The 17,944-nt window shown below is 36.7% G+C and overlaps 1 protein-coding gene across 5 annotated transcripts in view; it reads right to left on the bottom strand.

Annotated features, from left to right (window-relative positions):
• The window catches only part of MAP4K3 (mitogen-activated protein kinase kinase kinase kinase 3), an 82,678-nt gene that overhangs the window by 36,554 nt on the left and 28,180 nt on the right, over positions 1-17,944 (bottom strand). For 3 of the 5 annotated variants that reach the window (XM_066995480.1, XM_066995478.1, XM_066995479.1), the window contains exons 7-15: positions 17,706-17,748; positions 17,134-17,206; positions 14,481-14,612; positions 14,132-14,194; positions 13,967-14,048; positions 13,744-13,854; positions 8,670-8,745; positions 7,638-7,696; positions 5,063-5,125 (exon numbers count right to left, since the gene is read on the bottom strand). In XM_066995480.1, coding sequence (XP_066851581.1) covers positions 5,063-5,125; positions 7,638-7,696; positions 8,670-8,745; positions 13,744-13,854; positions 13,967-14,048; positions 14,132-14,194; positions 14,481-14,612; positions 17,134-17,206; positions 17,706-17,748 — 702 coding nt within the window. The remainder of the gene's footprint in view (positions 1-5,062; positions 5,126-7,637; positions 7,697-8,669; positions 8,746-13,743; positions 13,855-13,966; positions 14,049-14,131; positions 14,195-14,480; positions 14,613-17,133; positions 17,207-17,705; positions 17,749-17,944) is intronic. The other 2 variants (XM_066995481.1, XM_066995482.1) reach the window with 1 other exon arrangement.

The following is a 17,944-nucleotide window of genomic DNA, read 5'->3' as shown; positions in this document are numbered from 1 at the left end:
ATTTCAGTCTTCGTAATTCCCAGTAGCTGTAACATTACCCAGACAATTTCTTTCTGCTGGTCCTCACCATCAGCTGACACACTCCAGTCCACCAGAGATACACTGATTTAATTCTCCTGACTGTGAGTCAGTAATTATTTCTAAGCAATCTCAAAAAGTTCCACAGCAGCCAAATGTAAGCACAGGTATTTGGGGATTCAGGCCTGCGGCAGAAAATAACAAGACTGGAAACATAACAGATCACTAGACTCACAAACAACGAGGTTAAACAGGCAGTGTGAGTCTGTGTAAGAGGATGCCAGAAAAAGGATCGTTGGAGAAAAATAACCCCAGATCGGTATAATGAAATCTGAGATTTTCGGTTTAAGTGTCAAGTGCTTTGTCTGCGTGTTGCACAATCACATTAATCAAAAGCAGGAAACAGAAATCTTACGCTGGCCAGACATAAAATGCTTGTCCATTTTAATTTACACATCATGCAATGCACGACCATATACACTGAACAGCAACGACAGGAAAATTAATAAGAGAAAATAAGCAAAGAGCCTTCACCTGTCACCAGACCTTACAAGCTTCACTGGATTTCTCTTTATGAAAAATGACATCTGCCAGAATTACTCATGTTTAAATTCTTTAAAAGGACAAAAGCTTATTTTTTATTCAGTTTACCACTGTGCTATTAGCATTTATTTCACTATGATTATAATTAGATATATTTTTCACTCCCTGTCCTTGACTAGCCTGTTACCATTCTTGCAAACTTTAAAAATATTTCTGTTTTCAACCTAAATGTGGGGATGTGGGGTCAAGTAACCCACTGCTAGGGAAACTTGCTCTTTTTCACTCTTGACTATCAGATATATGTTGAGAGCTAGTCAGCTTTTTGAAAGTGCTAGTTTTTGTGCGTTTTTTTCTTTTCTACCATTTCAAATATATCCTGGAATTGTGACTTTATAGACCTTCTAGCTATATATTTAATACACAAACATAGGTAACTACTGCATTTATCATGTAAACCCTCCACAGAGCTATTATACTTTATAAGAACAAAAAGTATAAGTAGATTTTTATTTTTAAAGCCAATTGTAAATATACTTAAACAAAACAGAAATATTATCAGGTACGGATTCCCACTGGGAAGAACAAATTAGCATGAATTACTAAATGATGCAACATCTGGTTTAATAAAGGCTATTACCTCACCCACATCCTTAAAGTGACCCAACAACATTATTAATCTCCATGAATATTTTCATTTAAGATACATACCATGCCAATTAGTTAACTAAAACTCTTTTCAATCAGAGAACATTGACACTAAATGAATCTGAATGACTTAACATTTTCCAAAAGAAGCTCAAGACCTGCAGCCAGTAGGAATGAGAAAACCGTCAATAACTTTGCTGTTAAATCTAAGATGCAACCCCAGATTACTCTGCATTCAAACTCAGGTTACTAAGGACCCATTCCTGAACCAACATAACTGTGTACAAGACAGGCGGCTATTTGCTGACAACAATCACTTTGGAAAAGAGAGAATACAGGGAATAATCACCAGTTCTTCTTGCCATTCTGGGTATAACTAAAGGAAGAAGTCATGTAAAAAGGCCAATTACACCTTTCAAAGAAATCAACGATGCTATAAAACAAATTCCCTGAGAATGATTAAACCTACAGTATCTTCAGCAGTTGAAGATTCAAAAAAAAGGTATCGAATTTTCTCTAGAATTTCATGATGAATTAAGCATTACTGTAAATTCTACAGTCTTCTTTCCTCATCAACAGACTTGTTCTCCAGGGCTGAGATATACAGAAAAATTTATTTGAAGTGTTCAGTCTTTCAAAAAGCAAAACTGTATACAGTTAACCTGCAATTCACAGTTACTTCCCACAGCTTCTAATCCTGAAACTTTTATCTATTATTTTTTTTAGTTCAAGTGACCTTGTTTCTTAAGGCTTTAAATCCACAAACTGCTGGGGAAGTAAATCCAAATTTTGAAGACTACCTATAACCTTTGACTACAAACTTACCAAACAAGAAGGCACATACACATCCCTATTTCTTAGTAAGACAAATGATTAAGCAGTTCCTATCATGCTGCCCCATAAAAGAGAGTGTTTAAGATAAGCTTAATATAGCTTAATGAATATACTATACTTTCAATGCCTTTACTTCATTAAAAATCACATTCTTTAATTTCTGTAAATAGCAGAAATAGCTAATTATATATATTTTTAACCATGAGCAAAAGTAATTCCTCCCTGGTGACTGACTGAGGTTTTCCTGTGCATTACTGCTACGTAGCTATTGTTTCCCTCTTCCTTGTATTTCAGTTCTCTATATGTCTTGTCTATGAGTGTCCACTTGGCACAAACAGCACTATTTCACATCCACGTAAGAGAACATCACCACCCTAATTAACTATGGTAAGGTCTCAATCAAACAGGCACCTCTACACAACATTTTTAAACTGCCTCCTAGCAACGAAATTCAGCATCTCATCTTGATTACTTTTGCTGAGGTAGAAAGTACTGAAAACATACAGTGAAGGAAAAGAAAAAGCAAAAACCAAACACACTTCAAACCCTTATATACTTTTCCCTCTACTTTTACTTATTTTCTTCTAAGGATCACACAATTTCATTAACCAAAGCAGAGCAAAGTACGAAGACCTTCTGAAATCCAGCTAATAGATAACTAACTCTAAAGACATACTACAACTAAGCAGTAATAGGGGCATATGTGGCTTTTAACAAAGTGAAAATCATACATATGCATTTGTAGTGAGGAGAAAAATGACCTAAACAAACCAAAGAATAAGTCTTCTGGGCAAAGTTTATCATCTAGGTCAGTCACTTCTCTTTAACTTACGGTTTTCCTACAAATACATCAATTTCTATGCCACAAATAAATAACTAACACCAAAAAGCTATGCTGAAACACTGCATTCTGAAAATTAACTGTTGCCAAAGACTATTAAAAATTATTAAAACCAGAATGTTTATAAGCAAAAAAAGAAAAAAAAATAGGATCTAATGTATAAATACATCTGGCAAATACAACAGCAAGCACTACATGATAACCACAAATCCCTTACTGAATACTTTGCCAGAGAAATCTAAAGTGAATGCTAAGTTGACAACAACTGAAAACAATTTCAGTGTGAAACTTGACATTTTCACCTCCTCCATCCCCACTTTCTAAAAAAGTAGAATTCAGTACTTTCCACTGAACATTGAATACTCCAGACTAAATTGTATAAAGTCCAATGTATAATCATTTAATTTTTCCTCCAATACAAAGAAAAAAAGCAACTGCAGTGTTATCCATCAGTTATCAAGACCAGGGTGGATGCATCCAAAAACAATTTTTCAGCTATGAAAAAGATTTTCAACACAATATTTCATTGATGATCAGGATAGCCCAAACTAAAATATTTCTATTTGCTCAACATGACTTTTTGATTTGAAACAGGTCAACAGTAAGCTCTATTTTTCCACCAGAACCCATCTGGTGGAAAAATAACCTGGAAGAAGTTGCAGGTTGAGGAAAAGAATATTTTTCCTCAAGATATTACATACCTGAGGCTATTTCTGAACTAATGCTTAAATACAGCAAAAATATTTTAACTGAAAGAAATTTGGCCCTGCTATACCCTCTCATGATTGCAACATTAGTAGTTCATCAATGTCATCATAGTAATCATTTTTGAAAATGTGCAAAACAGCACATCATAGACTCATAGAATGGCTCGGGTTGGAAGGGACCTTAAAGATGACCTAGTTCCACCCCCCCCCCCCCCGGCCCTGCCACAGGCAGGGATGCCACCCACTAGACCAGGTTGCCCAGGGCCTCATGCAACAGAAGGATGGTCCACTTGGGAGACGTGTTCTCATCTCCCCTTTAGACCCACAGATTTTAAGCGAATGGGATATGTGACAATGCCAAACGAGATCTGAAGAAAAAACATCAAAAAAGCAGTAACTGAAAAACAAAACAAGGCAAAACAAAAATAAAAGCAAGAAAAACCCATCCCCAAAACCAGAGCAATTGCACCGGATGAGTTGTTCCCACCACATATAGAGAAATCTAAGCTACTAATCTCAAAACAATTTGTGAAACATTTTTTCTACCAAGGAATTCCACATGAAGTTCCTTCCAAAAATGAGTCAAAGCTCTCAGTAATTACAGTACGGAAAGATTCAAGATGCACCAAGCCAACTGATGCCAAAAACAACAACAAATCACAAACAAAAAACATCCCCAAACACCTCAGTTTTCCATTTCCCCCCCCAAGTATACTTATACTAAAAAGCTCACAAATCAAAGAAATCCACTAAAACAATTTTCATTTGCTACAGAAAGTTTCTTCAGTTTTTCCACCATTTAAGAAGATGTCAAAGAGTCAGAAGCGTTACTTTCCTAACTACGTTGTGCCTAAAGACTAAAGAAATAAGAAGACTTGCTTTCTACAGTAATTTCCACACTGCAGTGCTAACAACTGAATTCTTTAGCAGTGTGGTAACAGAAAATTTGGAAAATATATCAGAGTATACATGGTGCCAAATGCCATTGAAAACGCTTACGACCCTACCTTCTGTTATTTTTATTAAGTTTATATTCATTCTGTAATATAACTACTATCTGGAGAATTTGGATATTTAAATTTATATAATTTTATAGTCTTTCATGGCACTATTTAAAGGAACTACCAAACAAAAATACTAAGAGGATGTATCTTCTTTTTTAATCACCCTCCATAAAATTAACACGTTATGCATTGTAAAGCAGTTAAATAAGTTTGAATGAACGTGTAATACTGATCCCCTCCTACAGAAGTGATTCAACGAAACATGAATATGGGTTAAACACTTTCAGTACTGCACATTGGAAGAATTCCGTCCTACATTACAGAAACATACATATAGAATAATCCTTGCACCAAATGGCTTTTACACAGATGAAAACACCACTACAACAACAGGACAAAACATGAGCTTTGGAAAAGGAAAACAAAGACAAAACCAACACTGACAAAGAAAGGCATAAGATGAAAAATACCAGGTTAGATCTTGCAGTGTAGTATATATCCTCTGAATTGTCCAAAAAATCGCTACTGTCAGGCTGTTCATTAGATAGAGATCAAGAAACTCAAGTTATTTACATTGTGACTGAAAGCCAGGTATAGATAAAGGGAAATTTTCTCGCTAAAAAGGAAAAAAGAGTTGTTAGTTGAAGCTCAAACCATGTTAAAACAGTTCAGGCGGGAGGGAGGAACACAGCTAAGGGTATTGTCACATCACCAAATACTACTGAATCATACCAAAATAATGACTTATTGTTCATCACCTGAGCTGTGGTAATGGGTGACAAGCTGCCTCAGTAAGAGGCATGTATGTACCACCTTAAAATATAAGGGCATCACCAACAATAACTCATCATTCAGCAGTGGTCCAGACCTTTGGCTTGTGCGCTCATACCCTTAAGTAAATTAGCATGAAGTTTAAACATGCTTTAGCGAGACAAAAGCAAAAGGGTCGGAAGAACTGCTTTAATGAAAATAGATTCACATTATTGTTGTTGGAAAAAGAGAGAGCATCTCTTGCTCCTGTTTCCATTTAAAAGTCTCTCTCCAGTCCCCCCCCAGAGGGTGTAGATTATTACAAGTTTCTCCTTTAGCCTACTTTGTACTAAGGCTCTTTGCTAGAGCATCCATTCCTTGAAAATGCCAATTGCAATTGTCCGTTTGTTCCATGGTTGGTTTCTAACAACAAAATGCATTTTTTTCTTTTGTCTCTAGACCCAGCATCATCACTTGGAAAATAACAGTTATGCTTCTCTCTTGGCTAACAGCAGTTGTAAGAATTATAACAACTCTTCTAATTCAGTCTACAGTGGCAATACATTACAAAAACAGCTACCGTAGATGCAAATAATTTCATGTAAGCAGTTAGGTAACTGCAGTTACCTGTAGGTAGCCTACAAGAACTATCTATCTTGCTTGGTTTTTTAGGTACGTCACAGTAATCCTGCGACAGACAAACTGATGATTGTTTCATTCTTTCCCATTCATGCTCACACTGAAAACAAACTCAAATAATTAGACCAGCACTACAGAAAAAAAAATCCTGCCAGGTAATCAGAAAGAATATATTAATCTTTTTAAGGTGAAAATTATGTAAGATGTCCTAAAATAAAGGATTTTTATATCTTGAAAGGACAAATCATGTCTGTATGCTTCATTCTGTTATGGGCACTGGGGCAGTTAATTTCTTTATTGAGAAAAATCCGTGAAAGCAGTTATAGATCTTTACAGAGAAATAAGGCAAGTTCTTTGGACAGGTTTGAAATATGTAAACGCTCACAGGAATACATAATACTAAAATATTTCCTTATCAGTAGAATTAATCTGGATAGTTCAAGTCCCTTCTTGTAGGGGAAAGGGCTTCTAAGATTCTGAAGTGCAAAGGTCCTGATTGCTAACACATGCTGTGGGAAAAGGCCCACTTTCTCTTTTCCAAGCATACCTGCCAAAAAAAGTACTCTCAGAAGTCATGCTTTAACCCCCTGCAGAAAACCTCTCTCTGCTACTTAGCAATTCAGGTTCCTATGGTACAATGAAAATACCTCCCTGCCCCAGTGAAGCTGTCCAGCTCACTAGTTGGTTTGTACAGTGACTGACTGATAAAATAAAAGTGAAAAGAAGTATTTTAAAACTTCAGCTTCTCCATTCACATATTTTTGCAATTATGATTCTATATATAAAATAAAATTATTAAAAAGCATCATACTTTGAATTATATGATGCCACCAATTTTCTTAACAATCCAGACAATGCAGCACAGAAACAAAGTCCTGATAACTTGGAATTAGTTCAAAAATGATTCTGAGGTAACTGGTGAGTTGACGGTAGAAACGCTGACCTTCCCAGGAACAGGAAGAAACTGCCCAAGTGCACAAATGTGAATAGCAACAGCCTCCGTCTCAGAAGTTACTGCAGTGGCATGTGAGAGACAGCACAGACACCTTTTCCCCCACTGCCTGAGTTCTCGTAGCCCTTGTACTGATGGACCCATAGGAGGAAAATATCAGCACTGTATCGTACACAATACACCAACTTCCAGACTCACTGTGGCTCAGGTGTGATTCAGGGCTACAAAAAGTTTGTTTGCATGGGAAAACAAACCTCCCCCAAAAATCCATTTTCAAACGCATCATGCTTCTTCCCAGGCTCTCAATTTTATGATTATTTCCAATAGCAATCATTATCAATATGAGCATGAGGGAGAGAAGCATCTGAGTACACACAGAGCAACTCTACAATTAAAACTGTAACTGTAAGCAAAGGGAATGATATATTTGGCAGTGAGGTATAAAGGATAGAGGAAACCCACAATACAAAGAGCTGTCGCTTAGCACATACATCACACCTGGTAAAGCCCACAAAGGGGGTCTTGATGCGTACAGTCTAATGACACCAAATAATTCAGGACCAATATGTTCCCCCTTGTTGGAAGAATGACTACTAACTTTAGTAGTGCTAAGGAAATACGCTATGCATCTTATATTTCCCCTCCTCCACTGATATTTGCAGGGAATAACGTATTGTGCATTGCATGCGCTGCTTGTTACTCACAAATTCATGATGTGGCTCTGTTTCTTTCCTCAAGGGTGGATCAAATTTTACTTGACCAACTGAAGAGGAGAAAAGGAAAACAACAACTTAAGTTAGGCAGCAATTAGACAAAACTTTCCTCCAAAGGTTAACACAAGAAATAAATTCAGTTTAATGAGTGTATTCTATGCCCACTGATGGAAACTTTTGACACATGCTAGTATTCTGTCGCAGAAGGCAGCACAATCATCATTTACCCTACCTACTCACTCTACAATCCAGAAAAGGATTCAGTGAATAGGTCATGGAAGTGCCCTCTTTAAAGGTCTAGCACAGCTGTAGTTTATACAAAAAACATCTATAACGTGAATTCACCCTTGGATCTGTTCTTCTGGGAGACTCATTAGCACTAAAGAGCCTTGAATGCAGTTTGGAGAAAACTAATCACACCTTCTCAGAGCTCTTTGGCAGGTACTCTAAGACACCTCCCCTCTATTTTAGTTAAAGAAAACTAAAGCTGCAAGTAATGCTCTGATTTAATTCAAGCAAAGGAATGACTAAAACTTGGGGATTTGGGGGTGGAGTCTGCTTTTAACGGCTGGTGATCAACCTTCTCTTTTCCCAATTTTTATGTATATGTTTCAATTCAAAAGCAAACATGACAAATATACTAAATTAAGGAAGAAAAAGCTTTCCTTGCCATTCTGGTACCCAGCGCAATCTGGCATCACTCTGAATATCCTTGCCAGAGTGAGATATGGGGCTATACCACCCAGCTATCAAAAGATCTCAGGCTGTGCACTGCTCAATTAATATGAAGCAAAAGTAAGATTTACTGAAGTGCTGACAAAGTGTGCATTCAAGTATTTTAAACAAATATTTATTCTGCTTCCGGAACCTGTACCTGTAGGTGAAACAGCATAAGCTTTTATTTTGCTGCATACCAATAAAAATGTTTCTGTGTGTCAAATACCCAGAATACCAGTTGAAATCATAAGAGAATATTAATGATTAATTTAAGAACATTTAATATTATCATCTACACATGCTTACAGTTTATTTCAGAGCGTGTCTTCTCTTCTCTCACATTTCTACTTGTTGAATGAATTCTATGAGGCACTACAAGAGGCTGGAAGAAAAAAACAATACTTCAATATCCAAGTATACTCATTTAAAAGGCAGTATTGTGCATTTTTTTTGCATATTTCTTTAGCATACTATCAAAAAGAAATCAAGCAGAAGCTAAAAATAAAGATGTCCTTTTTTGTACATTAAAGTTAGAAATATTTATTTAAAGTTAGAATTATTTAGTTACAATGTCTCCACATTACTCTGAGAATGTCATGAAGTTCAGTATAAGGGTTTTTAAACTCTGGATTTGAGCAAATGACGATAATGCTGGCCATGATTCACTTTTGCTCGTGTAACATTTCCTTCCTGTGCCTTTCAGTTTAATAGTATTGACAGTTTCCAAAGTAAGCTGCAATACTAACTCAGTCTTACCAGCAGATTTTCCTTTGTTTAGACAACCATATTTTCCCAATTTTTAATCTAAACCAATTCCTAAAATGTCACCAGTTAGTTTCTTTCAATAGATGACAAGTTAGCCTGAGTTTTTCAGAGCTGAACAGAAGAGATAGTATCCCTGGTACCACGTAGCAAGTTCCTTGTGTTGTATGGCAAGAGCGATGCCATCATTTCTAGAAGTTCACCTTCATACTTATGGGCCATCTCTATTTTTCTCTGGATTTCCATTTACTTCTATACCAGATGAAGCATCATGAACTTCAAGACATAGCTTTCTTTTCCTTGACCCTGTTGGATTTTTGCTTTTCCTTCACATCTACTACAGCAAGTTTTCTAAGAAACCATAACACAAGGTTTCTTACCAAGAATACAAGACCAACTGACTGATGTGTACAATGAGGCCCCAAACTCAGCAACAGAAATCCTAATTGTGTTTTCAGTATGTCCCGTTATGAAATCTTACTCTCAAGAAAAAAACTCCCAAACTTTCTCCCAAGTAATCTGTGAAAATTGTATGTTTGCTATGTTTCTGTTGAATATATGCCAGCAAAACAATTTTTAATGAAGGCAACATGACATTGTAGTGTCAGAAATTTGACATGCTTGTAAGTTAAGTTTGCTTTTACAAATACTCATCATAATCTTCACCCGGCAACTTTTGACTATGAAGCGATGACCATTAGAGAAATTCAACTGGTATAATACCACAAGAAGTCACAAACGCTCTGCAACTCTGTTTACTGTTTAATCCTCAACTATTATCTGAAAGCTTTATTCCCGTCGTCTTTGCATCACACACAACTGCCTTGTTTTATATTATAAGCCAAACATACGTACAGAGTGCTTCACCTCACTTCTATGTTTGCTTTGGTCGTTTTTTTTTTAAACTGGATAGGCTTCAAGACTGTGGGTGCACGAGAGAAAATGCAACTCACAGTCAGGCTTGCATTTTTGGAGCTTGTGACAATCCTCCTCTTCTATAGTTCTGGTCTGTCTATTTTGCATTCTTCTGAGCTTTAAAACATTTGCAGTTCAATGTTCAACCTTTTTTTCCACTTGAATATTTCAAACACTAAGCACTGAAAGGTTGCTTACGTCTAGTCCTTGGTTGAGAGGCACTGCCCACCTGCACAGGGTAAATGCACATTCGTGATGCCAGCATCAGGAACCAGGTTTAGAGCGGGAAGAAAGCATTTTTGCCCTCGCAGCATTATTTTGTAAGTTCCCTGTATCCTGCCACAGATGTTCACAGATATTCACACTGTACTACGTGCAGAACCCGCCCTCACACTTCCTTTTCCTCGGCTAACAGAATTACTGGAAGTAGTCAAATCCTCATCACTCTGTCATGAGGACAGAGTCTGCAATTCACCTTGAAAGACCTATGCTGACAACTAAACAACAGAAGCAGCTGACACCCAAATTGTGCCCGAGGACAAAGAAATGTAGGTTAACTTCCCAACACAAAATGCCATTTGGGCACAACGTTAAGCATGGTACAGATCTCACAAACAATCTCATCTCCAAAACAGAGAGGGTGCTAAGACTCAAACGTAATAAATAGGATTATAGGGAACAGGCAGTTGCCAGCAGCTACAATACCTTATTCATAAGGGAGTCCCAAATGGAAATTGTCTTGGAATCAGAAACCCACTGAGGTACTACTCCATTAGTTGGAGTAAGGAAAACATCAAAAATGCCACAATTACAGATATTGCTGCCAAACAAATACTGACTGTATCCACGGGAGACCTTCCTGATTACATCCAAACAACCTGATTGCATTTCCCCCCACACACTGTTTCATCTTTAAGACAACGCTCCATACTATCCTACCCAAAAAGTAACAAATAGTATTCCCATAAAAGCACCATGGGCCAGGTGAAGAGCTAACATGAGTGGGCAGCAGACCTGCTAACACCACTGCTAGCTAGAAAAGCTCCTGCAACTCCAAAAGCCAACAAAAAACTAAGTGACCAACTACCACACACGCAAAAAAAAAAAAAAACAGGGTGCAGGTCTAATGTTCAGGATTCTCCCCAGGGTTGTTTGTACCATTCTACGTTGCTTCTTTCAGTTTTTGGTGGATGCATTCGGGTGACTGCTACTAGTAAAGGAGTGGTCATTCCCGAAGTTCAGATGAACATCTCCAGCCAGCCTGTGAGCAGACAGGTCTTGGAGCATGTTCAACCACGTATATGAGGAACATGGACGTTTCTCATCTTCGACACACGAGAATGACTGCAGTGTCAACCACAACTTTTATCTGTGATAGGATATCTGAAATACAAAACTTGCTCAAGATGCATCAGATAATTTATCATCTGCTTTATTCGCAGAGGCAGATTTCTACACTCGTTTATTTTGTAAGGAAACATTTTCCCAAGTGTCCCTATCAATCTCATTTTGCAGGCAGATTAAAAGCAGTGATGGAAAGTTATCTGGTAACAAGGTTTGGGCAGACATGAGAAGTGACATCTAAGTTGCCTATCTGATGAAGATGATCCAACACCACAGGTAATGGTATTTGAAGCCCACTGAACAGACCAAAGCCATGTGATGAACGCAGAGAACTGGATTATGTCTAGCTGTGAAGTCCATGAACACAGCAAAAACCCCACATAAACCACGTAAGGTGAACAACAAATGAACTTGCATCCAGAAGAACAAACTGAAAAGACATTCAAGACAAGTTGCTCATCCCCTCGATACCGTCAACCCATACAGCTCCTTTATAAATGATGAAAATATGCGTTTTTCTCTGATCACTGTTGTGAGACAGTTTTTATTGTATTTTCTCCCCAGACAAGGCATAACTTTTTCCTGATACCAGGTTTTATTACGGGATAACTGACAAGTGATATACATTGGACAACTGAAGAGACTTCTTAAAGGTAAACCAGAATGGACATAAGAACGATTACTATTTTGAAAGCCACAGATAACTGTCACTAAAACGTGTGCTGAAGTGACTCCATACAGAAAGAGAATAGAGGTTCTCCAGCCGAGTGGCCCAAAATAAAGACATATTCTTACTGGAAAATATGTAGAAGTGACACGGGGAAATGGCACATCAATGATTCAGTACAATTTCCAGGAAAGCTACTCAGTGCAAGCTAGTCTGACCCAAACTCTTACCTAACATAAGGCACACTGAAAACAGCTATCTTACTTCTTATGACAGTTTATGAAAACCTTATTTTTCTGGTTTCTACAGAAATACTGCTTAAGGGAGGCCTCAGAGTTGTCTACCATCACTGAACAGACAGTAAGGTAAAGAACACCACCTGATCCTCACAGGTTATGTTAAAGAGCAGAACTGAGTTCTTCGGTGCTGTCTCCTGATGGAGACATAAAGGATCAGAAACTCTTCTCTTGGGAAAGTCAAACACATTAAGGGTTTTCTTGCATGTTTAACTTAATTAAATTAAATATAATTTAGTTAGATTTATTTTACACAGCTTGGCTACTTGGAATTGCTTTTAAGAGTATTGACTATTCAATCTTTATGCCTTCCCCTCCTTCCCCACTTGAAGATTGCACTGCACAATAAAAACCAAATTTTACTTTCGCTTCTTTCCAGTTATTTATTTCAACTTTTAAGGAAAAAAGAAGCAGATTCAGTGCATGTCAACTTGTCTTTGATTCTACAGAAAGTACAAAACCTCATTTAACTTTCAAAATCTGAAAGCGGGTATCTTGAAGTAGATGGTTTTTTAAGCCTATTTTCATTTGAAGACATTTTCAGACTAGTTTATCCCTATTTAAAAAAAAAAACAAACACACACACACAATACACACAAAGCACAATTATGCAATAAATGAGTCAATTTGTGCCAAAAGGATTTCTCTTCCCCATAAGAGGTAATTAAATAATGAACTGTAAACATCTTGGAAGTCTTCACTAAGATACAATTAAATATGATAGGATGCAATAACAAAATAAGTCTTCTCTTAAGAATCAATTCAGTCCTGTTCTGTTTATCACCTTACATAAGCATGATATTTTTAACCTGCTGTTAAAAGTAGAAAATCAGAGACTTTGCATTTGATAAAATCACGAGGGAAATCAAGTCTCATATTCTAAGATAGAAAATAAAATCTGCAAGAAACACAGCAAAACAGCTGACAAAAACAACTACAGAATCATTATCTTCTAAGTAAGAAAGTTGCTGAGACAGTAGATTAAAAGCAAAGAAACAAGTTATATATGGATATAGAGTGATTTTATGAATGCGTTCTTTGCAGATACAGATATTTTCACGAAGAAACAGAAAGTAGGGTCCATGACAGAATGCAGGACTGGAGGAGTCCACATGTACTTTAGCACCACAAAATGCGGAAGGACAACAAATAAAACTAAAATGTTTAAATCTCTTTAATCTTTTCTCCCTCAAATACAATGAATTTTGGTAAGTGTCTGATAAGTGTCAGAAGTCTACACATGCAACAAGAGAATAAACTGAAGTGAACGGAACCCTGCAGACCATTCTGAGATCACATTTCTGCGGCTCAACAAATAATAATTAAGTATCTAATCATTTAGTTCTGTTGGCAAACAAAAACTCAAGCTGATTCTATGGTTAAAACGTATTCTTACCTCAGGATCGTCATCATCAAAGTCATGGTAAGTGGAATGATCAGGATTATTCATTTTATCCAAAAGTTCAATAGCAAGACTTCGATTTAGTGGCTGAGTAACAAAAGGATGCTGAAAGACAGAAGGAAAAAAGGCATTAAAATACCAATCAGTCATAATAAACACATTTTAGTTTTACACCTTCAAAAACAAAACAAATCAAAAAAACACACACAAATTATACCTGTAGTAACTTTTCAGCTGTAGGCCTTTTCTTAGGATTTTTTGTAAGTGCCATTTTCACAAAGTGATGGAAACTATTGGACCTGTAAAATGAAATGGTAAACATTAGAATTAATTGTTCAGCAAAATACATGACCGTTATCTACTGAAATGTTCAAGTGCTTACCATTTCATTTTGTCCTTTAATTTAGGAGGCTGGAAGTTGCTTTTCGTCATTAGAAAAAGTGCTCTGAAAAAACAATATTTAGGTGGTTTGCATTGCGAGATGGATACATGCACGCACACACGAGACAGATTAGTAAATACATGATTTTGTTGGCAGTAAGAAGTCCATCAGTTTAAGAGACGCTACCAGGACAATACCACATATTTATGCACCAGAAAGAGTTCTTACGATTGCTACAACCCAACATGCTTGCAGTAGCCCCAAACACCACAAGCACACACAGCCAGCTAATCTAAACAGATTATTTATAAAGCTGTGTTTATACACCAAGCTTTAACCCCTTGCTAACCTCATTGGATGTAGGTCAAACATTGGAGGCTGAAGTTCAGCAAGCTCTATAGCAGTTATTCCAACTGCCCACAGATCACAGAGTTGGTTATAGCCACCTTTTCTTTCCACTGCAGCAACTTCTGGTGCCATCCTAAATGACGAAAGATGTCTTGTTTTAGATACACTTTTCATCACAAATCAAACATTCTTCTGTATGCAGCAGCACGTTTTTCATTTCCCCATAGCTCTCAATTAATACACAGCATATATATTTATATTTTTCTGTGTATATATACACACACGTGCATACGTGTACGTGTAAAAAGGTACTTCATATATACATTTCTTGATTTTGAACTTCTAAATTTCAACCTGAAGTCCACAAAACTGTGTCAAGTTTTTCCCTAGTTCCTTTTTTTCCAAATGAATAAACACCGTGGTACTTGTTTATTCATCTGAAAGTAGTGGCAAACAATTCCCACGTTAGGATCCCTCCTTCACTGTAGCAAGGATGCAGTTTTCCTCTATTACCTACCAGGAAGGAAGTGGATGAAAACAATCTTGTGCAGGAGCACAGGGAACTACCTACCAGTGGACAACCAAACCAGAATAAAATCCAAACAACACCCAAATACACATATAAGCCCAAGAAAGTAATCACATGACTTTGAAGAGAAAAACTCTAACTAGAAATGCAACAAAAAAGACAAATTTTCTTTTCTCCTAAAAGCATAAGGCCTGAAGACTTATTGTCAGTTCTGCAGAGTACTTCTTGTTTGGAAAACCTGCTTCACTGTTATGTCAAGGACCCCATTTAAGTCTACAAAGTAGCTTCGGATCTTCAGGGGGAAAAATGTTTACAAACATAAACACAAATAGGGATACCTAAATAAAATAATTCTCTAGAAATTGTGGCATGCTTTGGATTGCCAAAGTAAACCATGGATCTGATTGTCTGATATAGTCATATCAGATGTCAGAAGTGCTGAAGTTTTTAAGCTTTGAACTTAGTTAGCCCAGATCACCTGAAAAGGACCACTGCAATAGGAAATGCAGCACAATATAGGTAAGACTGAAGAACATCACTTAATGAGTGCTACAGTAAAGCAGCAGACAGCATTACTTAAGAGACATTTCAAATGATGTATTATTTAAAACACATATTTCTAACTGCATATTTGAAGATAACATCAGATTTTTGTGGTATGATTTATTTCACGGTTGGTGTAAACTACATCTACATAAACTTCCATTAGAATTCATTAAAAAAATAATCAAAAAGGAAGATACTAAGGGAGGAAGGAGTTATTGGTGTAGAGGGGAAATATGTTAACTTTACAAAGATGTGGAGGATAAGGAACACAAGGGTAAATAGTGGGACTTCTAGAACTGAAGCTACTGCACAATAGTTTTGCCTTTCATTTCTCTCCCATCCCACCATGGTGCCCTTCCCTGCCCATACCTCTAACGATTGCTCAAATCTTCACACTGCTTACAGCTAAATTTTCTTCTCCACAGCCTCAAGCTTTGCTTCCTCGCTTCTACTCCCCAGATCTGAGATGACTTTCAAAGAAAACCTGATGCTTTTTGTCAGTATATAACCCATGTAATGCTTTCATAATTATTGTTTAAGGTTACGGCGTGTCATTTGAGAAGCACGGCCCAGTTTGGAAGTTACATAGCGATACAGGTCAGGACTGAAGTCACCCCAGACATCTCAGTCAGGAAACAGAGTGACAGTCCAATTACACAATCATGACCGATGGGTGTTTGCGCTGCTCAGGAAGGGAAGCGAATCTGTGCCTTGGCGTGACTTACACTACAGAAAAATGCTAAAAATGCTGTGCTTGAGTCTATTTCAAGACTGCATATTTGAATGTAGCTTTTTTTTTTTACATACATTTTTCTCATAAATACTATGCTGTCACACAATAGAACTTGCAGTATCTGTCTAGGAAACGTACAAAAGTGCTATCTTACAGTGAAGAACGTGCATCATTTACTTCAAGGCAAAAAGGGAACCACGTCCAGTACAAAGAGAGAGAAAAAAAAGGAAAAACCTGAACTTCAGAAAAGATAAATTATGCAAACTAGTTTACTGAGGAAAGAATAAGATATAGTACAGACTGAACTCAAACTTCAGGTTTTTTTCTATCATTTTTTGTTGTGGTGGTGTTTTTTTTTTACCTTATATGCCTAAAAATAAACAAACAGAAGTCTTAGAGAAAACATTTCACAAGTGGCAAAAGAATCTGCAGAGACAAACAAATGAAACTCATTACCAGCTGAAGAGTTGCAGAAAAAACAGGTCTGGCATAAAAGGGAAGTAACCCAAGACACCAAAATGGATATTGGGGAAGAAAAAAATTTAAGATCAGAGTTAAAAACAAGCAAGACTGCAGACAGATTTAAAATCAGACTAAACTGAGATACACTGGACAATAATAATAGCAGAACACAGACAATATTTAAGTTTTTCAAGGTATTTGAACGTTTCTTCTGATGCTCAGCTAATTCAGGACGTAGCACAAAAACAGACATGATCCCATGAAAACTGGACAGCCTTTACTGATTAGTCTACTCAGAAAGACATAGCACGCTTTTAACACAAGATTTTCAATAGTATTATGTTCATTACTATTATATCAATGAACAATTAAAAACATAGTTACCAATATGGGGTGCCAATAAATGATTTCCTTTTGGCAATTGTAGCTGTTATCTGTGCAGATACTCCAAAATCAGCTATATAAAAAAAAATAATGAAGAGTTAATAACTGATCTGATGCAATTCACTGTTTATGACCATGACAGTTTGGTTTCTTCACTTTTAAGAGTTTGCTACACATACTGGAAATATTTAACAAAAAATAAGTAACAAAAGCAAATAATGGAAGCTTGGTGACTCTCAAATTCTTTTGGTCAACCCCTCTCAGTCGCCTAAGAAATATGCAGGCTGCACACAAACATGTCCCTCTTATCAACACAAGAAAGAAAAAGGCTAAGTTTTATAAAAGCCTATGATTTGATTTTTTACATCTCCTGTACAACATCAGAAAGTTTCACTTCAGTGTTCCAAAACCAGACTCCAATTACTCCGAAGATATTAATGTGATGGTGCTGAGTCAGATATTATCAGCAAGAGAAAATGAAATCTAAAATTCATTAATTCCTTACCTAATTAAACAAAAAGACTGCTTAGCCTGCACACAACTTACAGCTTAACAGATTTTTATTTACTTACCTAATTTTACGTGTCCATTATCCGTTAAAAGAATGTTTGCTCCCTTAAAAGAAAAAAGTGCAGTTCATTTAGAATATGCAGATTTCCCTGATAGTATATTAAAAAAAATCTTTATGTGAGATCTAATGGCAAACGAGGGGTCAAAAGATAAATCAAGGATTAGCATGTTCAAGGAAACTGTAGCTTTATCAAGGAAATGTTTCTGAAATTATCTACTTGCCATTCTGTGATATAAAGGA

The sequence above is a fragment of the Anser cygnoides genome, chromosome 3, assembly GCF_040182565.1.
Source record: "Anser cygnoides isolate HZ-2024a breed goose chromosome 3, Taihu_goose_T2T_genome, whole genome shotgun sequence".
Lineage (NCBI taxonomy): Eukaryota > Metazoa > Chordata > Aves > Anseriformes > Anatidae > Anser > Anser cygnoides.
The sequence above is the reverse complement of the archived record's forward strand: the minus strand, read 5'-3'. Positions and strand labels throughout refer to the sequence as shown.